Source organism: Oncorhynchus clarkii, chromosome 4 (genome assembly GCF_045791955.1).
Source record: "Oncorhynchus clarkii lewisi isolate Uvic-CL-2024 chromosome 4, UVic_Ocla_1.0, whole genome shotgun sequence".
In the NCBI taxonomy this organism is placed as follows: domain Eukaryota; kingdom Metazoa; phylum Chordata; class Actinopteri; order Salmoniformes; family Salmonidae; genus Oncorhynchus; species Oncorhynchus clarkii.
The window spans coordinates 5,153,977-5,178,119 of NC_092150.1; the positions used below are offsets into that span (position 1 = coordinate 5,153,977).

Below are 24,143 nucleotides of genomic sequence, written 5' to 3' on the forward strand. Positions count from 1 at the left end.
TATCCTTCTCTCATTCTGCTCTCCTTCTCTCCTCCACTCCCTCTCTCTCTCCTCTCCTCCTCTCTCTCTCTCTCCTCCACTCTCTCTCTCCTCTCCTTCTCTCCTCTCCTCCACTCCCTCTCTCTCTCCTCTCCTCTCTCTCTCTCTCTCTCTCTCCACTCCCTCTCTCCTCTCCTATCCTTCTCTCATTCTGCTCTCCTTCTCTCCTCTCCTCCACTCCCTCTCTCTCTCCTCTCCTCCTCTCTCTCTCTCTCTCCTCCACCCCCTCTGTCCTCTCCTTCTCTCCTCTCCTCCACTCCCTCTCTCTCTCCTCTCCTCCTCTCTCCACTCCCTCTCTCTCTCCTCTCCTATCCTTCTCTCATTCTGCTCTCCTTCTCTCCTCTCCTCTCCTCCACTCCCTCTCTCTCTCCTCTCCTCCTCTCTCTCTCTCCACTCCCTCTCTCCTCTCGTATCCTTCTCTCATTCTGCTCTCCTTCTAAATATCTCTTGACCTTGATATTTCTTCTTCTTCTTCCGGTGACTAATCTTCTTCTTATGTATTTTTAGATGTCTCTTCTTCTTCTTTCCCTTTGTAGCATATTTATTTCCTCCTCTGTTTCCTTTTCATTATACTGTCTTCTTCTTCTGCCTTTATTTGGTCTTTATTCTTTGATACAAAACCTTTCCTTCTTTTGGTCTTTATTTCAATCAAACTGACAACAAAAAAACAAAGCCTTTCTTGCGTTTCCAGGCTTTCCTTCGTTCTCTCTCTCTCTCTCTCATTTCTCATTTCTTTCTTGCAGCTCAGTTTTTCTCCCAACGTGCTGCTGTTTTGTTAAATATGTCACTCTTGGTTTCTGTCCGGAACGTTCTGTAACCTTTAACCTCACGTTGTTCATGCTATTTAACGTTGCCTCTCTAATACAGATTCATGTTTAACTCTGCTTCTATACTTCTTCTTCGGTGGTCGGTTCTTTTTTTCTTTCTTCGTTCCTCCGTATGTCTCCTCTGCAGCCTCTAACGTGTGTCTGCTGCTCTCTATCACGTTTCCTCTCTCTGTCTCTGTCTCTGTCTCTGTCTCTCTCTCTCTCTCTCTCTCTCTCTCTCTCTCTCTCTGTCTGTCTCTCTCTCTCTCTCTCCCTATCTCTCTCTCTCTCTCTCTCTCTCTGTCTGTCTCTCTCTCTCTCTCTCTCTGTCTCTCTCTCTCTCTCTCTCTCTCTCTCTGTCTGTCTCTCTCTCTCTCTCTCTCTCTCTCTTTCTTTCACTTCATTTTTTGTTGCCTAACCTCTCAATGTGCCTTGACCAGTCAGTCTAACATTGCATAAACTGGGCCCTCTCACTGGCTCCTCCTCTCTCTCTTTCATTATGCCCTTCTTTCTCTCTCTCCCACTCTCCTATCTTGTCTTATAAGTTTATTCGAAATGTTTTTATGTTTCTTTTTCTGGCTTTGTTTGGAAATGTTGTGATGATATTGTGTTGTTGCAGACCTGGCCCCCACACTAATCTACTTCAATAACTGTCTCGACGTACAGCAGAAGGCCAGGTTTAACTGTCTCAATGGTAGTTTATAGCGTGTCAACTTTACAGTGTGCTACAAGTGTACACCTTACAGTGCGCTACAAGTGTAAACTTTACAGTGTGCTACAAGTGTAAACTTTACAGTGTGCTAAAAGTTTAAACTTTACAGTGTGCTACAAGTGTACACTTCACAGTGTGCTACAAGTGTACACTTTACAGTGTGCTACAAGTGTACACTTTACAGTGTGCTACAAGTGTACACTTTACAGTGTGCTACAAGTGTACACTTTACAGTGTGCTACAAGTGTACACTTTACAGTGTGCTACAAGTGTAAACTTTACAGTGTTCTACAAGTGTAAACTGTACAGTGTGCTACAAGTGTAAACTTTATAGTGTGCTACAAGTGTACACTTTACAGTGTTCTACAAGTGTAAACTGTACAGTGTGCTACAAGTGTAAACTTTACAGTTTGGATACACTGGCTCTTTTGGTTTTGCTGTTGAATTCCCACCAATACACAGACACACGCGCGTACTGCGCAATGTCATCAGGCCCTCTGCAAGTCAATTTACATGTCTGTCTATAGTATACATGTCACTATAGATGTCTGTCTATGTCACTATACATGTCTGTCTATGTCACTATACGCGTATGTCTATGTCACTATACGTGTCTGTCTATGTCACTATACGTGTCTGTCTATGTCACTATACGTGTCTGTCTATGTCACTATACGTGTCTGTCTATGTCACTATGCGTGTCTGTCTATGTCACTATACGTGTCTGTCTATGTCACTATACGTGTCTGTCTATGTCACTATACGTGTCTGTCTATGTCACTATGCGTGTCTGTCTATGTCACTACACGTGTCTGTCTATGTCACTATACGTGTCTGTCTATGTCACTATACGTGTCTGTCTATGTCACTACACGTGTCTGTCTATGTCACTACACGTGTCTGTCTATGTCACTACACGTGTCTGTCTATGTCACTATACGTGTCTGTCTATGTCACTACACGTGTCTGTCTATGTCACTATACGTGTCTGTCTATGTCACTACACGTGTCTGTCTATGTCACTACACGTGTCTGTCTATGTCACTATACGTGTCTGTCTATGTCACTATACGTGTCTGTCTAAGTCACTACACGTGTCTGTCTATGTCACTATACGTGTCTGTCTATGTCACTATACGTGTCTGTCTATGTCACTACACGTGTCTGTCTATGTCACTACACGTGTCTGTCTATGTCACTATACGTTTCTGTCTATGTCACTACACGTGTCTGTCTATGTCACTACACGTGTCTGTCTATGTCACTACACGTGTCTGTCTATGTCACTATACGTGTCTGTCTATGTCACTACACGTGTCTGTCTATGTCACTACACGTGTCTGTCTATGTCACTATACGTGTCTGTCTATGTCACTATACGTGTCTGTCTCATTGGTGTGTATTGAGGTCAAACATGTTGTTTGTTTAGGTCCTGGTACATTTAGATAATAGTGTCTGATAGGGGCTTGTGTTCCACTCATATAACATTATGTTTCACCATTAAACTCATTTGCATGGATATCCTTGTAGGAGGTAACTAACTTCTATACTAAGGGATATATGTTGGTTGTGTACTCCAGACTCAGAAACAATCTTAAAATCAGACAGGGCTCTAACATCAAATATATCGAGTTAGCACACCCCGGGCCTGCGTGTTTTGGACGTCACCTCGTCCCGTTCCGACCCTTCTCTCTCTCTCTCTCTCTCTGTGTGGAGTCTGGAGTCAGCCCCATGGTCACCCTGTCCTCTCTCTCTACAGGGGCGTGTCCAACAAGCCAGGCAACAGTCCCAAGGGCCACCCCCCCGACGGACACTCCTCAGTCACCGATCTGGCCAACTCTCTCACCGGAGACATGGTCATGGTACGACACATCGTTCCTCCCTCCCTTATCCATCTCTCTCTCCCTCCTATTCATTCACCTCCTCCTCCTATTGCTCCTCTTCCTTATCCTCCTCCTCCTCCTATTCTTCCTACTCCTTCTATTCCTCCTCTTCCTATTCCTCCTCCTCCTATTCCTCCTCCTATTCCTCCTCCTCTTCCTATTCCTCCTCTTCCTATTATTCCTACTCCTTCTATTCCTCCTCCTCCGATTCCTCCTCCTATTCCTCCTCCTCCTCCTATTCCTATTCCTCCTCCTCTTCCTATTCCTCCACCTATTCTTCCTCCTTCTATTCCTCCTCCTCCTCCTATTCTTCCTCCTCCTCCTCCTCCTATTCCTCCTCCTATTCCTCCTCCTCCTCCTATTCCTCCTCCTATTCCTCCTCATCCTCCTCCTCCTCCCCCTCCTATTCTTCCTCCTCTTATTCCTCCTCCTCCTCCCCCTCCTATTCCTCCTCCTCCCCCTCCTATTCCTCCTCCTCCTATTCCCCTTCCTCCTCCTATTCCTCCTCCTCCTCCTATTCCTCCTCTTCCTCCTATTCCTCCTCCTCCTCCCCCTCCTATTCCTCCTCATCCTCCTATTCCTCCTCCTATTCCTTCTCCTATTCCTCCTCCTCCTATTCCTCTTCCTCCTATTCCTCCTCCTCCTCCTATTCCTCCTCATATTCCTTCTCCTCCTTCTATTCCTCCTCATATTCCTCCTCCTCCTAGCCTACACCCACTATCAACCACAAATCCTTATTCATCCCCTAGAGCCAACCCTCTACCCCCTGGGAACTTGGGTAGATTTGAGAGGACTGGATAGGTGTACACAATATGTGGTCTTATTATTATTTTTTTTTATAATAAAAAACTAATTATATATAATTTTTTTTATGCCAAAATATGAAACCCACCTATCACAAGCCTATAACATAATTTCTTAGTCCTGGTCAAACCCTTTGATTGGTCCATCAGTAACACCATGGTTAAACTGCTGGTTTGCATAAACATGCTCCTACCATTACCATTGTTTTTTATTTAGGCCAAGTCAGTTAAGAACAAATTCTTACTTTACAATGACGGCCTACTCGGGGAACAGTGGGTTAACTGCCTTGTTCAGGGGAACAGTGGGGTAACTGCCTTGTTCAGGGGAACAGTGGGTTAACTGCCTTGTTCAGGGGAACAGTGGGGTAACTGCCTTGTTCAGGGGAACAGTGGGTTAACTGCCTTGTTCAGGGGAACAGTGGGGTAACTGCCTTGTTCAAGGGAACAGTGGGGTTAACTGCCTTGTTCAAGGGAACAGTGGGGTTAACTGCCTTGTTCAAGGGAACAGTGGGGTTAACTGCCTTGTTCAGGGGAACAGTGGGGTTAACTGCCTTGTTCAGGGGAACAGTGGGTTAACTGCCTTGTTCAGGGGAACAGTGGGGTTAACTGCCTTGTTCAGGGGGCAGAACTATAGATTTTTACCTTGTCACCCCGCCTTGCCTCTGAACGACAGATTTGTACCTTGTCAGCTCAGGGGATTTGATCTAGCAACCTTTTCAGTTACTAGTCCAACACTCTAACCACTAGGCTACCTGCCACCTCTACACTCTAACCACTAGGCTACCTGCCACCTCTACACTCTAACCACTAGGCTACCTGCCACCTCTACACTCTAACCACTAGGCTACCTGCAGCCTCTACACTCTAACTACTAGACTACCTGCAGCCTCTACACTCTAACCACTAGGCTACCTGCCACCTCTACACTCTAACCACTAGGCTACCTGCCACCTCTACACTCTAACCACTAGGCTACCCTGCCACCTCTACACTCTAACCACTAGGCTACCTGCCACCTCTACACTCTAACCACTAGGCTACCCTGCCACCTCTACACTCTAACCACTAGGCTACCCTGCCACCTCTACACTCTAACCACTAGGCTACCCTGCCACCTCTACACTCTAACCACTAGGCTACCCTGCCACCTCTACACTCTAACCACTAGGCTACCCTGCCACCTCTACACTCTAACCACTAGGCTACCTACCACCTCTACGCTCTAACCACTAGGCTACCCTGCCACCTCTACACTCTAACCACTAGGCTACCCTGCCACCTCTACACTCTAACCACTAGGCTACCCTGCCACCTCTACACTCTAACCACTAGGCTACCTACCACCTCTACACTCTAACTACTAGACTACCTGCAGCCTCTACACTCTAACCACTAGGCTACCTGCCACCTCTACACTCTAACCACTAGGCTACCTGACACCTCTACACTCTAACCACTAGACTACCTGCCACCTCTACACTCTAACCACTAGGCTACCTGCCACCTCTACACTCTAACCACTAGGCCACCTGCCACCTCTACACTCTAACCACTAGACTACCTGCCACCTCTACACTCTAACCACTAGGCTACCTGCCACCTCTACACTCTAACCACTAGGCTACCTGCCACCTCTACACTCTAACCACTAGACTACCTGCCACCTCTACACTCTAACCACTAGACTACCTGCCACCTCTACACTCTAACCACTAGGCTACCCTGCCACCTCTACACTCTAACCACTAGACTACCTGCCACCTCTACACTCTAACCACTAGACTACCCTGCCACCTCTACACTCTAACCACTAGACTACCTGCCACCTCTACACTCTAACCACTAGACTACCTGCCACCTCTACACTCTAACCACTAGACTACCTGCAGCCTCTACACTCTAACCACTAGACTACCTGCAGCCTCTACACTCTAACCACTAGACTACCTGCAGCCTCTACACTCTAACCACTAGACTACCTGCAGCCTCTACACTCTAACCACTAGACTACCTACCACCTCTACACTCTAACCACTAGGCTCCCTGCCACCTCTACACTCTAACCACTAGACTACCTGCAGCCTCTACACTCTAACCACTAGACTACCTACCACCTCTACACTCTAACCACTAGACTACCTGCCACCTCTACACTCTAACCACTAGACTACCTACCACCTCTACACTCTAACCACTAGGCTACCTGCCACCTCTACACTCTAACCACTAGGCTACCTGCCACCTCTACACTCTAACCACTAGGCTACCTGCAGCCTCTACACTCTAACCACCAGGCTACCTGCCTCCTCTACACTCTAACCACTAGACTACCTGCCACCTCTACACTCTAACCACTAGACTACCTGCCACCTCTACACTCTAACCACTAGACTACCTGCCACCTCTACACTCTAACCACTAGACTACCTGCCACCTCTACACTCTAACCACTAGGCTACCTGCAGCCTCTACACTCTAACCACTAGACTACCTGCCACCTCTACACTCTAACCACTAGACTACCTGCCACCTCTACACTCTAACCACTAGACTACCTGCCACCTCTACACTCTAACCACTAGACTACCTGCAGCCTCTACACTCTAACCACCAGGCTACCTGCCTCCTCTACACTCTAACCACTAGACTACCTGCCACCTCTACACTCTAACCACTAGACTACCTGCCACCTCTACACTCTAACCACTAGACTACCTGACACCTCTACACTCTAACCACTAGACTACCTGCCACCTCTACACTCTAACCACTAGACTACCTGCCACCTCTACACTCTAACCACTAGACTACCTGCCACCTCTACACTCTAACCACTAGGCTACCTGCCACCTCTACACTCTAACCACTAGGCTACCTGCAGCCTCTACACTCTAACCACTAGACTACCTGCCACCTCTACACTCTAACCACCAGGCTACCTGCCTCCTCTACACTCTAACCACTAGGCTACCTGCAGCCTCTACACTCTAACCACTAGACTACCTGCCACCTCTACACTCTAACCACTAGACTACCTGCCACCTCTACACTCTAACCACTAGACTACCTGCCACCTCTACACTCTAACCACTAGGCTACCTGCCACCTCTACACTCTAACCACTAGGCTACCTGCCACCTCTACACTCTAACCACTAGACTACCTGCCACCTCTACACTCTAACCACTAGACTACCTGCCACCTCTACACTCTAACCACTAGGCTACCCTGCCACCTCTACACTCTAACCACTAGACTACCTGCCACCTCTACACTCTAACCACTAGACTACCCTGCCACCTCTACACTCTAACCACTAGACTACCTGCCACCTCTACACTCTAACCACTAGACTACCTGCCACCTCTACACTCTAACCACTAGACTACCTGCAGCCTCTACACTCTAACCACTAGACTACCTGCAGCCTCTACACTCTAACCACTAGACTACCTGCAGCCTCTACACTCTAACCACTAGACTACCTACCACCTCTACACTCTAACCACTAGGCTACCTGCCACCTCTACACTCTAACCACTAGACTACCTGCAGCCTCTACACTCTAACCACTAGACTACCTGCCACCTCTACACTCTAACCACTAGGCTACCTGCCACCTCTACACTCTAACCACTAGGCTACCTGCCACCTCTACACTCTAACCACGAGACTACCTGCCACCTCTACACTCTAACCACTAGGCTACCTGCCACCTCTACACTCTAACCACTAGGCTACCTGCCACCCCTACACTCTAACCACTAGGCTACCTGCCTCCTCTACACTCTAACCACTAGACTACCTGCCACCTCTACACTCTAACCACTAGACTACCTGCCACCTCTACACTCTAACCACTAGGCTACCTGCCACCCCTACACTCTAACCACTAGGCTACCTGCCTCCTCTACACTCTAACCACTAGGCTACCTGCCACCTCTACACTCTAACCACTAGGCTACCTGCCTCCTCTACACTCTAACCACTAGGCTACCTGCCACCTCTACACTCTAACCACTAGGCTACCTGCCACCCCTACACTCTAACCACTAGGCTACCTGCCACCTCTACACTCTAACCACTAGGCTACCTGCCACCTCTACACTCTAACCACTAGGCTACCTGCCACCCCTACACTCTAACCACTAGGCTACCTGCCACCCCTACACTCTAACCACTAGGCTACCTGCCTCCTCTACACTCTAACCACTAGACTACCTGCCACCTCTACACTCTAACCACTAGACTACCTGCCACCTCTACACTCTAACCACTAGACTACCTGCCACCTCTACACTCTAACCACTAGGCTACCTGCCACCTCTACACTCTAACCACTAGACTACCTGCCACCTCTACACTCTAACCACTAGGCTACCTGCCACCTCTACACTCTAACCACTAGGCTACCTACCACCTCTACACTCCAACCACTAGACTACCTGCCACCTCTACACTCTAACCACGAGACTACCTGCCACCTCTACACTCTAACCACTAGGCTACCTGCCACCTCTACACTCTAACCACTAGGCTACCTGCCACCTCTACACTCTAACCACGAGACTACCTGCCACCTCTACACTCTAACCACTAGGCTACCTGCCACCTCTACACTCTAACCACTAGGCTACCTGCCACCCCTACACTCTAACCACTAGGCTACCTGCCTCCTCTACACTCTAACCACTAGACTACCTGCCACCTCTACACTCTAACCACTAGACTACCTGCCACCTCTACACTCTAACCACTAGGCTACCTGCCACCCCTACACTCTAACCACTAGGCTACCTGCCTCCTCTACACTCTAACCACTAGGCTACCTGCCACCTCTACACTCTAACCACTAGGCTACCTGCCTCCTCTACACTCTAACCACTAGGCTACCTGCCACCTCTACACTCTAACCACTAGGCTACCTGCCACCCCTACACTCTAACCACTAGGCTACCTGCCACCTCTACACTCTAACCACTAGGCTACCTGCCACCTCTACACTCTAACCACTAGGCTACCTGCCACCCCTACACTCTAACCACTAGGCTACCTGCCACCCCTACACTCTAACCACTAGGCTACCTGCCTCCTCTACACTCTAACCACTAGACTACCTGCCACCCCTACACTCTAACCACTAGGCTACCTGCCACCTCTACACTCTAACCACTAGACTACCTGCCACCCCTACACTCTAACCACTAGACTACCTGCCACCTCTACACTCTAACCACTAGACTACCTGCCACCTCTACACTCTAACCACTAGACTACCTGCAGCCTGTACACTCTAACCACCAGGCTACCTGCCTCCTCTACACTCTAACCACTAGACTACCTGCCACCTCTACACTCTAACCACTAGACTACCTGCCACCTCTACACTCTAACCACTAGACTACCTGCCACCTCTACACTCTAACCACTAGACTACCTGCCACCTCTACACTCTAACCACTAGACTACCTGCCACCTCTACACTCTAACCACTAGGCTACCTGCCACCTCTACACTCTAACCACTAGACTACCTGCCACCTCTACACTCTAACCACTAGGCTACCTGCCACCTCTACACTCTAACCACTAGACTACCTGCAGCCTCTACACTCTAACCACTAGACTACCTGCCACCTCTACACTCTAACCACCAGGCTACCTGCCTCCTCTACACTCTAACCACTAGACTACCTGCCACCTCTACACTCTAACCACTAGACTACCTGCCACCTCTACACTCTAACCACTAGACTACCTGCCACCTCTACACTCTAACCACTAGACTACCTGCCACCTCTACACTCTAACCACTAGACTACCTGCCACCTCTACACTCTAACCACTAGACTACCTGCCACCTCTACACTCTAACCACTAGACTACCTGCCACCTCTACACTCTAACCACTAGGCTACCTGCCACCTCTACACTCTAACCACTAGACTACCTGCCACCTCTACACTCTAACCACTAGGCTACCTGCCACCTCTACACTCTAACCACTAGACTACCTGCAGCCTCTACACTCTAACCACTAGACTACCTGCCACCTCTACACTCTAACCACTAGACTACCTGCCACCTCTACACTCTAACCACTAGGCTACCTGCCACCTCTACACTCTAACCACTAGGCTACCTGCCACCTCTACACTCTAACCACTAGACTACCTGCCACCTCTACACTCTAACCACTAGACTACCTGCCACCTCTACACTCTAACCACTAGACTACCTGCCACCTCTACACTCTAACCACTAGACTACCTGCCACCTCTACACTCTAACCACTAGACTACCTGCAGCCTCTACACTCTAACCACTAGACTACCTGCCACCTCTACACTCTAACCACTAGACTACCTGCAGCCTCTACACTCTAACCACTAGGCTACCTACCACCTCTACACTCTAACCACTAGGCTACCTACCACCTCTACACTCTAACCACTAGACTACCTGCCACCTCTACACTCTAACCACGAGACTACCTGCCACCTCTACACTCTAACCACTAGGCTACCTGCCACCTCTACACTCTAACCACTAGGCTACCTGCCACCTCTACACTCTAACCACGAGACTACCTGCCACCTCTACACTCTAACCACTAGGCTACCTGCCACCTCTACACTCTAACCACTAGGCTACCTGCCACCCCTACACTCTAACCACTAGGCTACCTGCCTCCTCTACACTCTAACCACTAGACTACCTGCCACCTCTACACTCTAACCACTAGACTACCTGCCACCTCTACACTCTAACCACTAGGCTACCTGCCACCCCTACACTCTAACCACTAGGCTACCTGCCTCCTCTACACTCTAACCACTAGGCTACCTGCCACCTCTACACTCTAACCACTAGGCTACCTGCCTCCTCTACACTCTAACCACTAGGCTACCTGCCACCTCTACACTCTAACCACTAGGCTACCTGCCACCCCTACACTCTAACCACTAGGCTACCTGCCACCTCTACACTCTAACCACTAGGCTACCTGCCACCTCTACACTCTAACCACTAGGCTACCTGCCACCCCTACACTCTAACCACTAGGCTACCTGCCACCCCTACACTCTAACCACTAGGCTACCTGCCTCCTCTACACTCTAACCACTAGACTACCTGCCACCCCTACACTCTAACCACTAGGCTACCTGCCACCCCTACACTCTAACCACTAGACTACCTGCCGCCCTAACGCTCTAACCACTAGGCTACCTGCCTCCTCTACACTCTAACCACTAGGCTACCTGCCTCCTCTACACTCTAACCACTAGGCTACCTGCCTCCACTACACTCTAACCACTAGGCTACCTGCCTCCTCTACACTCTAACCACTAGGCTAACCTGCCACCTCTACACTCTAACCACTAGACTACCTGCCACCCCTACACTCTAACCACTAGGCTACCTGCCGCCTCTACACTCTAACCACTAGACTACCTGCCACCTCTACACTCTAACCACTAGGCTACCTGCCACCCCTACACTCTAACCACTAGGCTACCTGCCGCCTCTACACTCTAACCACTAGACTACCTGCCACCTCTACACTCTAACCACTAGGCTACCTGCCACCCCTACACTCTAACCACTAGGCTACCTGCCACCCCTACACTCTAACCACTAGGTTACCTGCCTCCTCTACACTCTAACCACTAGACTACCTGCCACCCCTACACTCTAACCACTAGGCTACCTGCCACCCCTACAGTTTAACCACTAGGCTACCTGCCTCCTCTACACTCTAACCACTAGGCTACCTGCCTCCTCTACACTCTAACCACTAGGCTACCTGCCTCCTCTACACTCTAACCACTAGGCTACCTGCCTCCTCTACACTCTAACCACTAGGCTAACCTGCCACCTCTACACTCTAACCCCTAGACTACCTGCCACCTCTACACTCTAACCACTAGGCTACCTGCCTCCTCTACACTCTAACCACTAGGCTAACCTGCCACCTCTACACTCTAACCACTAGGCTACCTGCCACCCCTACACTTTAACCACTAGGCTACCTGCCACCCCTACACTCTAACCACTAGGCTACCTGCCGCCTCTACACTCTAACCACTAGACTACCTGCCACCCCTACACTCTAACCACTAGGCTACCTGCCACCCCTACACTCTAACCACTAGACTACCTGCCGCCCCAACGCTCTAACCACTAGGCTACCTGCCACCTCTACACTCTAACCACTAGGCTACCTGCCACCTCTACACTCTAACCACTAGGCTACCCTGCCACCTCTACACTCTAACCACTAGGCTACCTGCCACCTCTACACTCTAACCACTAGGCTACCCTGCCACCTCTACACTCTAACCACTAGGCTACCCTGCCACCTCTACACTCTAACCACTAGACTACCTGCCTCCTCTACACTCTAACCACTAGACTACCTGCCACCTCTACACTCTAACCACTAGGCTACCCTGCCACCTCTACACTCTAACCACTAGACTACCTGCCACCTCTACACTCTAACCACTAGGCTACCTGCCTCCTCTACACTCTAACCACTAGGCTACCCGCCACCTCAACACTCTAACCACTAGGCTATCTGCCACCTCTACACTCTAACCACTAGGCTACCCTGCCACCTCTACACTCTAACCACTAGACTACCTGCCACCTCTACACTCTAACCACTAGACTACCTGCCACCTCTACACTCTAACCACTAGGCTACCTGCCACCTCTACACTCTAACCCCTAGACTACCTGCCACCTCTACACTCTAACCACTAGGCTACCCTGCCACCTCTACACTCTAACCACTAGGCTACCTGCAGCCTCTACACTCTAACCACTAGACTACCTGCCACCTCTACACTCTAACCACTAGACTACCTGCAGCCTCTACACTCTAACCACTAGACTACCTGCAGCCTCTACACTCTAACCACTAGACTACCTGCAGCCTCTACACTCTAACCACTAGACTACCTGCCGCCTCTACACTCTAACCACGAGACTACCTGCCGCCTCTACACTCTAACCACGAGACTACCTGCCGCCTCTACACTCTAACCACGAGACTACCTGCAGCCTCTACACTCTAACCACTAGACTACCTGCCGCCTCTACACTCTAACCACTAGACTACCCGCAGCCTCTACACTCTAACCACTAGACTACCTGCCGCCTCTACACTCTAACCACGAGACTACCTGCCGCCTCTACACTCTAACCACTAGACTACCTGCCGCCTCTACACTCTAACCACGAGACTACCTGCCGCCTCTACATTCTAACCACTAGACTACCTGCCGCCTCTACACTCTAACCACGAGACTACCTGCAGCCTCTACACTCTAACCACTAGACTACCTGCCTCCTCTACACTCTAACCACGAGACTACCTGCCACCTCTACACTCTAACCACTAGACTACCCGCAGCCTCTACACTCTAACCACTAGACTACCTGCCGCCTCTACACTCTAACCACGAGAATACCTGCCGCCTCTACACTCTAACCACTAGACTACCTGCCGCCTCTACACTCTAACCACGAGACTACCTGCCGCCTCTACACTCTAACCACTAGACTACCTGCCGCCTCTACACTCTAACCACGAGACTACCTGCCTCCTCTACACTCTAACCACTAGACTACCTGCCGCCTCTACACTCTAACCACGAGACTACCTGCCGCCTCTACACTCTAACCACTAGGTTAGAGTGTATTTTGGAACACAGAGGCTGATGACCTGCTGCTGTTCTCTCTCTCTCTCTGTGTTATATCTACATCTGACATACATACCTTCTGTCAAACTTAAACACACACTGAGAACAAGAGAGAGTGAGAGAGAGGTGGGGTGATGTGTGAGAGAGAGAGAGAGAGAGAGAGAGGGGGGGGGGTAAGAGAGGGGGAGAAAAGTTAGAGGGATGGAGGGAGGGAGGGAGGGAGGGAGGGAGGGAGGGAGGGAGGGAGGGAGAATACAGTGCAGGAGATCAACCTGACTTTCTGCTCATCCTCTCCATGCCCCCACACAGTCTTTCTCTCTTTCTCTTTCTCTCTGTCTGTGCGCTGATGTTGCTATCAAATAGCACATCAGCTGTGATAAAGGAGAGAGAGAAAGGTTAAGATCATTTTAATTCCCTAAATTCTAATTCCAGCTGAGAGGTATGAGACTATATAAAAACATAGGGGGACTTGAGGAGAATGAGATTAGAGAGAGAGAGAGACAGAGAGAGAGACACAGAGAGAGACAGAGAGAGAGACACAGAGAGAGACACAGAGAGAGAGAGAGAGAGAGAGAGAGAGAGACTTTTTGTCTTTCTTTCATTAAAACCTCCCCCCCCCGCTTAAAATACAACACCAAAATATATATTGTACTCCATACATGTACCATACTCACCTTGCCCTCTACCCCACGATACAAAATAACACCACACATCACAATAACCAAAACCTCTTCTACAACCGTATATCCAACCCATCTTCCCCCAGCTATACAGACAGCCCCCCAACACACCATCTCCTGAAACATCTCCACACATTTTGTCATTCTATAGAACTCAAACTCAACCCTGAGGCGCGCTGAGACCATCCCATTAATTAAACAATAGTAAAGAGTCTGTTACCCCCCCCCCCCACCTTTGACCCTGTTCCTCCTTGTTAGCCAAATAGTCAACTTTGCCTGAAAATTTAACTAAACACATTTTGGCCTTTTCCTTATTCGAATACCTGTAGCCCATTATAAACATCTCAAAAGATGGCTGGGTTGTGGAAGATAGGCTCCTCCCACACCCACAGCCCAGGCTCCTCCCACACCCACAGCCCAGGCTCCTCCCACACCCACAGCCCAGGCTCCACACCCCTTTCTCATGTGGGCCTTTGCAGCGATCCGACCCTCAGCACTGCAGAGTACAAATCAGAGAGACCTGCTGTACTCAGCCCCTCCAGCCTCATGAGGAACAGCTGCCGGTCCCAACCCTAATCCGCCAGCTCTCCTCAGCAGTGCGCACGCTGGTTGCATTTAATGCAGTTTATGCCACAGGGAAGATGCCACCAGGTTGTTGATTATCTTCAACCTCCCACTATATGACACGTGGGACAGGGTTGTTGATTATTTTCAACCTCCCACTATATGACACGTGGGACAGGAACCACCTCCACCTGGCCTGTGACAGCCCCCTCCCAGTTCTTCCTGACCCACCTCTCCGAGCCCAGGTACACCCCCAACATTTTAAGCCAACACTTCACAACCCAACTGCAAAACCCCTGGAAGCAGAGGAGGAGCCCTATCCCCCCATGCCCCACATAACAGAGCTTTTCTCTTGCCCCAGTTTACCTGACGAAGCTCCCTCGTACACCTTCAGACTAGTCTCTAGTTCCTGCATATCCTGCCCATCCCTGATCATCACAGAAACGTAATCTGCATACGCTGACACTGCTATGCCTGTCACCACATCCATTCCTGTCCAGCACACCCCCTGCAGTCTCCTGCGTTGCAGTCCTAAAAAAAAGGCTCAATGGCTAATGTGTATAACTGCCCTGATAGAGGGCATCCTTGTCTAATGTCCCGTCTCACCCAGACTGGCCATACTGAGCCCCACTCCCACCTTGACGTTTACGCCCCAGCATACAGCAGCTTTACACAGGTCAAAAACCTTTTCCCAAACCCCAAACCCAAACATCACATTAAACAGATACTCATGGCCCACTCTATCAAAAGCCTTCTCTTGATCTAAAGAGACCAGTCCAAAGTTCACATTAGAACCTCTCGACAAGTCCGACATGTCCCTGATTGAGAACAAGTTGTCCGTGACTGAGCGTCCCGGTACACAATATGTTTGGTCCTTATGTACTATAGAGTCCAGATGTGACTTCAGTCTGTTAGAGAAGACTTTGGCAAATATCTTGTAGTCCGCACAGAGTAATGCCACAGGCCTCCAGTTTTTAAGATCACACAAGTCCACGAGGCACGACCGGGGGACATCTGGGTGAAGGCCTCTGCTAGTTCATGGGACAACAGGTCCATTTCATCCCTATGTGCCAGAGAGAGAGCTTAGGGAGTTCTGCGAACAAGACATGAGCACACATAGGATCACACAGTTCTACCCTATACAACTCAGTATAAAACTCCACTGTTCACTCCCGCATCTCACCCACCACAGAGGTCACCCGCCCATCCGACAGCCATAGACAATGCATACCCTTGGCTTCACCACTCTGTCTTTCCAAACCAAAGAAGAAGGAGCTGGGAGCATCCATCTCCTTGAGCATGGAGAACCTAGCTCTTACAAGTGTTCCCTTTGCTTTAACCTGGAAAAAAACTGCCCAGGTCCCTATGTAATTCAGGTAAATTAGCCTGGAGGGCCTACATTTCCTTGCCCCACCATCTCTACCTCCAGCTCACTAATACTACGCTCGAGTTCCCCCAATACTCTCCTAGCCTCTGAGGATGAGAGCTGTATACTGTTGACAGAAAAGACACATTTGGACTTTCTTCACATCCCACCATTGACTCAGAGACTCATACTCCTCTATTCGATGCCCCCACCTTTCCCAAAAGGTCTGGAAACCTGAGCAAAAAGTGGCATCTTGTAAGATCCATAGCCTGACTAGACCCAGCCTCATCTACACCACCATCCATAGCCTGACTAGACCCAGCCTCATCTACCCCACCATCCATAGCCTGACTAGACCCAGCCTCATCTACCCCACCATCCATAGCCTGACTAGACCCAGCCTCATATACACCACCATCACTTGCATGACTACTCCCAGACTCATCTACACCACTATCACTGGCATGACTAGGCCCAGCCTCATATACACCACCATCTATAACATGACCAGGCCCAGCTTCTGCTGCCTGCGTCTCATTGCCCCCTGCACTTTGACCTCGATTTCCCCCACTGGCACTTGTACCCTCACCTTGTCTACGGGCTTTATGTGGGCACACAAAGCTCTTATGCCCCAAATCCCCACACTCAAAACACTGCAGACTATCTGTGCTGGCAAACCCTGCGTAGAGCCCCTCCCCATGCCTCACTTTAAAGTGCACATTTAGCTGTTGCTCATTGTTATTCAGAAACATGAACACTTGCCTCCGGAACGAAACAACGTGCTTAACGGCATCTGCCTGAGGACCTGCCGACCCGAAAACCACTAGCAAACTTACCAAAACGACTCCGCTCTTTCCTGATTTGATCATCCGTAATAAACGGATGCAAATTTGCGACTACCACCCTGGTCGAATGGGTAGAAAGAGGTGAAATTGGCACCAACACACCCCTTGTAAATATTCCACTAGCAATGAGCCTACCAACCAAATGTGCTCTTTTCAGGAACACAACCACAGCTTTGTTCATTCTGGAAGCAGAATGTATAAATTCAGCTCCTACCTGTTCACCGACCGCGAACAGAACCTCCTCTATCTTAACTCCATTCTCAGGAACACACCACACATTCCAAACCCCAGGAAACTAACTCTGTCATCTTCCACCCTAACTTTGAAAAAAAAAACTGTGTATACCGCTAAAACATATAGTGCATTAACCCTCCAGCATAGAAAATAAACATGGAAAGAAAAGACCAAGGACAGAATCAAGAAAAAAGTTAGGGCAGAGCCCTCCACATCAAACACTCAAACTCCCAAAAACTCCCAGCATGCACTGCAAGAGAGAGAGGGAGAGAGAGAGGGGGGGGGAGACAGACAGAGAGAGAGACACAGAGAGAGAATGGCTTGTCTGTCTGAAGCCAGCTATCGGAGCGCCTCCTCAGCCTCCTGCCTCTTAAGGACATTAGTGAGTAAATGAAAGTGTTTCGTGTCAGAGTATCTCTCTCAGTGGGCCCCCAGCCAGCCACCATGATAAAACATCTCTCTCAGCGGGCCCCCAGCCAGCCATCATGATCAAACACTCTCTCAGTGGCCCCCAGACAGCCACCATGATAAAACATCTCTCTCAGCGGGCCCCCAGGCAGCCACCATGATAAAACACTCTCTCAGTGGCCCCCAGCCAGCCACCATGATAAAACATCTCTCTCAGTCGCCCCCAGCCAGCCACCATGATAAAACATCTCTATCAGTGGCCCCCAGCCAGCCACCATGATAAAACATCTATCTCAGCGGCCCCCAGCCAGCTGCGACACGCCATCCCACCATGATAAAACGAGACGCCCCAAAACCCTGGCTGGCACCCCACCACCTCCACTCTCCAGGCGCCCCAAAACCCGGCTGGCACCCCACCACCTCCACTCTCACTGTCTGTAGTCGACAAAGAGCTGTGTGCGTGAAAGGATTGTGTGTGTGTTGTGTCCGTGTGTGTGCATCTGCGTGTGTATAGATTTTCATCCTGAGCTTCTGTTTTGTATTCGTCTGCCACCCCCCAAACGCCCCAGCTGTCCCCGGGCTCTGAGGATGACGACGGTGAAGGTCCTATCTGTGAGAAGCTGGGGCGGATCCAGTTCTCGGTTGGCTACAGCTTCCAGGACTCCACCCTGACCGTCAAGATTCTCAAGGTATCAGTGACACGGTTACAAAGCCAGAGTTGTGGGGTTTTAATTCCCCCTACGAAATTGTACGTACGCGTCACTTGAAGTAACGACTGCTAATTGACACATGTTGTTGTTATTATGAAGGGCCAGGAGCTCCCTGCCAAGGACTTCTCTGGGACCTCTGACCCCTTCGTCAAGCTCTACCTGCTGCCGGACAAGAAGCACAAGCTGGAGACCAAGGTGAAGAGGAAGAACCTCAACCCTCACTGGAACGAGACCTTCCTGTTCGAGGGTACGTGGGGATTGTAATGCTCTTCTCATACCTGTATTACGGTACAGTTCTCTTCTCATACCTGTATTACGGTACAGTTCTCTTCTCATACCTGTATTACGGTACAGTTCTCTTCTCATACCTGTATTACGGTACATGCTCTAATCACACCTGTGTTATGGTAGAATGCTTTTCTCATACCTGTATTATGTTAGAATGCTCTTATCATACCTGTATTATGGTAGAATGCTCTTCTCATTCCTGTATTACGGTAGAATGCTATTCTTATACCTGTATTACGGTATAAAGCCCCTCTCATACCTGTATTACGGTATAATGCCCCTCTCATACCTGTATTACGGTATAATGCCCCTCTCATACCTGTATTACGGGCGAATGCTCTAATTAATACCTGTATTACGGTATACGGCTCTAATCATACCTGTATTACGGTATGAGGCTCTAATCATACCTGTATTACGGTATACGGCTCTAATCATACCTGTATTATGGTATACGGATCTAATCATACCTGTATTACGGTATACGGCTCTAATCATACCTGTATTATGGTATACGGCTCTAATCATACCTGTATTACGGTATACGGCTCTAATCATACGTGTATTACGGTATAATGCCCCTCTCATACCTGTATTACGGTACAATGCCCCTCTCATACCTGTATTACGGTACAATGCCCCTCTCATACCTGTATTACGGTACCTTACACAAGGTCGCCCTCTTTCTATCTCCTTTCTTACATTATTTGCTCAGAATATTTCTAAGACTATTACCTACAGTCGAAAAAATAACTTTTGGAAATGAGATTGGTGGTCCACAGCCCACACACTCCCCCACAGCCCGGTTCACCTGAAATTCACCCGGACATTCTACTTCCTGGACCTGGACCCATTAGGGTTGAACGGCAGGAACCCAGATTTACCGGGATTTACCATCCAAAACCACTCCATTTTCCCAGGATAAATAACTGTGAGAAAACTGGTAATTTATAATAAATTATTCATATGAACAGCATGGCGTGAAATGGAACTGTTAAATGATATGAGATGTCTAAATCTGGCTGCCCTACGACCTCTGATGATGAATCATCAACGCTCCGGGTAGGGAGAGACAGACCATCTCAGGGTGGGGACAGACAGCCCTTCTCAGGGTGGAGACAGACAGACCATCTCAGGGTGGGGACAGACGGCTCATCTCAGGGTGGGGACAGACGACCCATCTCGGGTTGGGGACAGACGGTCCATCTCAGGGTGGGGACAGACGGCCCATCTCAGGGTGGGGACAGACGGCCCATCTCGGGGTGGGGACAGGCGGCCCATCTCGGGTTGGGGACAGGCGGCCCATCTCGGGTTGGGGACAGACAGACCATCTCAGGGTGGGGACAGACAGACCATCTCAGGGTGGGGACAGACAGCCCTTCTCAGGGTGGGGACAGACAGACCATCTCAGGGTGGGGACAAACAGCCCTTCTCAGGGTGGGGACAGACAGACCATCTCGGGGTGGGGACAGGCGGCCCTTCTCAGGGTGGAGACAGACAGCCCTTCTCAGGGTGGGGACAGACGGCCCATCTCAGGGTCGGGACAGACGGCCCTTCTCAGGGTGGGGACAGACAGCCCTTCTCAGGGTGGGGACAGACAGCCCTTCTCAGGGTGGGGACAGACAGCCCTTCTCAGGGTGGGGACAGACAGACCATCTCAGGGTGGGGAGAGACAGCCCTTCTCAGGGTGGGGACAGACAGCCCTTCTCAGGGTGGGGACAGACAGACCATCTCAGGGTGGGGACAGACAGACCTCCTCAGGGTGGGGACAGACAGCCCTTCTCAGGGTGGGGAGAGACAGCCCATCTCAGGGTGGGGACAGACAGACCATATCAGGGTGGGGACAGACAGCCCATCTCAGGGTGGGGACAGACAGCCCATCTCAGGGTGGGGACAGACGGCCCATCTCAGGGTGGGGAGAGACAGCCCATCTCAGGGTGGGGACAGACAGACCATATCAGGGTGGGGACAGACAGCCCATCTCGGGGTGGGGACAGACAGCCCATCTCAGGGTGGGGACAGACAGCCCATCTCAGGGTGGGGACAGACAGCCCATCACAGATTGGAGGGCAATTCACAATGCATGTAGACCTATCATCTCATCATGGTAACTTTTTTTCTTGTGACAGGTAGGCCTGAATTCCCTGCAGCATAGCCTATGCTACAATAATATAAAGACAGAATACACGTCTAATTTACCCATCTTCGTCTGGCTTTCAGAGGTCACCTTGTTTTATTAATTGTAAAGATTATAATTTTTTTAATTGCGGCGGCAGAGTTTGAAATAAGCCCATCCCTCGAATATCTTTGATTTAAATCAGTGCATACTCTCAGTCTTTCCCTCTCTCTCCGTCAACTCCATTCAAATATCATTCAAAATAGATAAAGCTGTTCTAGATTGATATATACGCCTATATATAGATGTCCTAGCCTACCTCTTTCAGATAATAAATGCAATGCAGTATTAGCCTGATATTTAGATCATTAATGATGGGTTATGTATAATAATCTCCTAATTTATAGCCTCTGTCTCTTGCGCAATACCCACACACCTGTGCTCCGCTGGCCTCTCTCCTTAAATTAAACAACGCTCCTTAACTCTTGGAGTCCCATGCAGGAAAAGCTAGACTAGAATAGCTTGCTGGACATAACGTTTTTTTTTGCATTTGTTATGCCAATGGACTATTTGAAGAGGGACACAAGCTCTTGTTTGTTCAAGTACAGCAGCCCAAAAAAACCTTGTGCATATTTTGAAAGAAGAGTGAACATGAGATGGTGGTAGACTATAGCAGTACTACGTACCACGCTGCGCTTTGGTCCACTCCTCATTCTTCATCAGACGCGTTACAGAACTACCCACCACAAGCGGACCAAGCAGCGTGGTATGGAGGAGCAGAGACGTCAGGACTCCTGGACATGGGATACTGGACAGACAGGGACCCTGGAGACAGGCTGGGGAATATCGCCGACCGCAAGAAGAACTGGAGGCATATGGAGAGGCGGCGATATGAGGCAAGGCAACGCAGCAGGCACGAGAGGCAGCACCCCCCCCAAAAAATAAATAAATTGGGGGGCACACGGGGAGATTGGCAGAGTCAGGCGATAGACCTGAGCCTACTCCCCGTGCTTTCCGGAAACAGCTTGGTACTGGTCAGGCACCGTGTTATGCGGTGAAACGCACGGTGTCTTCAGTGCGCACTCATAGCCCGGAGCGCTATGTGAGAGTGGGCATCCGGCCAGGGCGGATTGGGCCAGCTCAGCGTGTTTGGTCTCCGGTGCACCGTTTCGGCCCAGGGTATCCTGCGCCGGCTCTGCGTACTGTGTTTCCGTGGAGCTGGGATGGTTCAGTTCGCCCTATGCCTGCGCTCCGCCCGTCCCGGGCGAAAGTGGGCATTGAGCCAAATGGAGAGGCGCGAGTGTTAAGCACCAGGGCTCCAGTGCTCCCCCACAGCCCGGTTCATCCGGTGCCTCTTAGAATAACTTAGAATAAGGCTGTAACTAACAAAATGTGGAAAAAGTCAAAGGGTATGAATACTTTCTGAAGGCACTGTATACATGAGTATACTCAGGGTGTGATAGTGGTAGCGTATATTCCCGTCTGGAATATCATTGAATTCCAACCGCATTACCTCTCGGGATTATTGTCTTTGGTTATATTCACTCCCTCACATGCAGACACTGTGACGGCTCTCAAAGAACTACACGGGACTTTGTTCAAATTGGAAACGCATATCCTGAGGCTGCATATATTGAATCTGAGGGCTTTAATAAAGAAGATCGGAGGAAAGTGCTCCCAAAAGAAAACAGCAAGCAATGCAGATTTAGAAGCACGGTGGCTTGGAAAAACTCCCTGGAAAGGTAGGAACCTAGAGAGGAACCAGGCTCTGAGGGGTGGCCAGTCCTCTTCTGGCTGTGCCGGGTGGAGATTATAAGAGTACATGGCCATTAAGACCAGATCGTTCTTCTTCAAACGTTCATAGAAAATCAGCAGGGTCAAATAATAATCGCAGGTCAGCAGCTGCAGGAGAAAATGTCAGTTGGCTTTTCATAGCCAAGCATTCAGAAGTCGAGACAGCATGTGAGGTAGAAAGAGAGAGAGAGAGTTGAAAACAGGTCCGGGACAAGGTAACCCGTCCGGTGTACAGGTTTCCATAGTCGCAGGCAGAACAGTTGAAACTGGAGTAGCAGAACGACCAAGTGCACTGGGGACAGCCAGGAGTCATCAGGCCAGGTTGTCCTGAAGCATGGTCCTCGGGCTCAGGTTCTCCGAGAGGGGAGGGAGAGAGAATTAGAGGGAGCATACTTAAATTCACACAGGACACCAGATAAGACAGGAGAATTACACCAGATATAACAGACTGACCCTAACCCCTGGCACATAGACTATTGCATCATGGATAGTGGAGGCTAAGACGGAGGGGGCGGGAGACACTGTGGCTCCGTCCGACGATAACCCCGGACAGGGCCAGCCATGCAGAATATGACCCCACCAATTTTGCGAAAGCACAGCCCCCACACCACTAGAGGGATATAAACAGACCATCAACTTACTACCCTGAGACAAGGCTGGGTATAGTCTACGGAGATCTCCTCCACCGCACGATCCCGAGGCGGCGCAAACTGGACAGGAAGATCACGACAGTGACTCAACACACTCAAGTGACGCACCCCTCCCAGGGATGTCATGGAAGAGCACTAGTAAGCCAGTGACTCAGTCCCCATAATAGGGTCAGAGGCAGAGAATCCCAGTGGAGAGAGGGGAGCCGGACAGGTAGAGACAGCAAGGGTGGTTCATCGCTCCAGTACCTTGCCGTTCACCTTCGCACCCCTGGGCCAGACTACACTCAATCATAGGACCTACTGAAGAGATGAGTCTTCAGTAAGGACTTAAAGGTTGAGACTGAGTCTGCGTCTCTCACATGAATAGGCAGACCATTCCATAAAAATGTAGCTCTATAGGAGAAACCCCTGCCTCCAGCTGTTTGCTTATAAATTCTAGGGACAGTAAGGAGGCCTGTGTCTTGTGACCGTAGCGCATGCGTAGGTATGTACGGCAGGACCAAATCATGGGGAGATAGGTAAGAGATAGGTAGCAT

The 24,143-nt window shown here is 49.9% G+C and overlaps 1 protein-coding gene across 1 annotated transcript in view; it reads left to right on the plus strand.

Moving 5' to 3' along the window:
- Positions 1–24,143, plus strand: part of LOC139407469 (synaptotagmin-7-like) — a 120,499-nt gene that overhangs the window by 79,424 nt on the left and 16,932 nt on the right. The window contains exons 3-5 of the mRNA XM_071151264.1: positions 3,317–3,419; positions 18,619–18,738; positions 18,859–19,006. Of these exons, the coding sequence (XP_071007365.1) occupies positions 3,317–3,419; positions 18,619–18,738; positions 18,859–19,006 (371 nt within the window). The remainder of the gene's footprint in view (positions 1–3,316; positions 3,420–18,618; positions 18,739–18,858; positions 19,007–24,143) is intronic.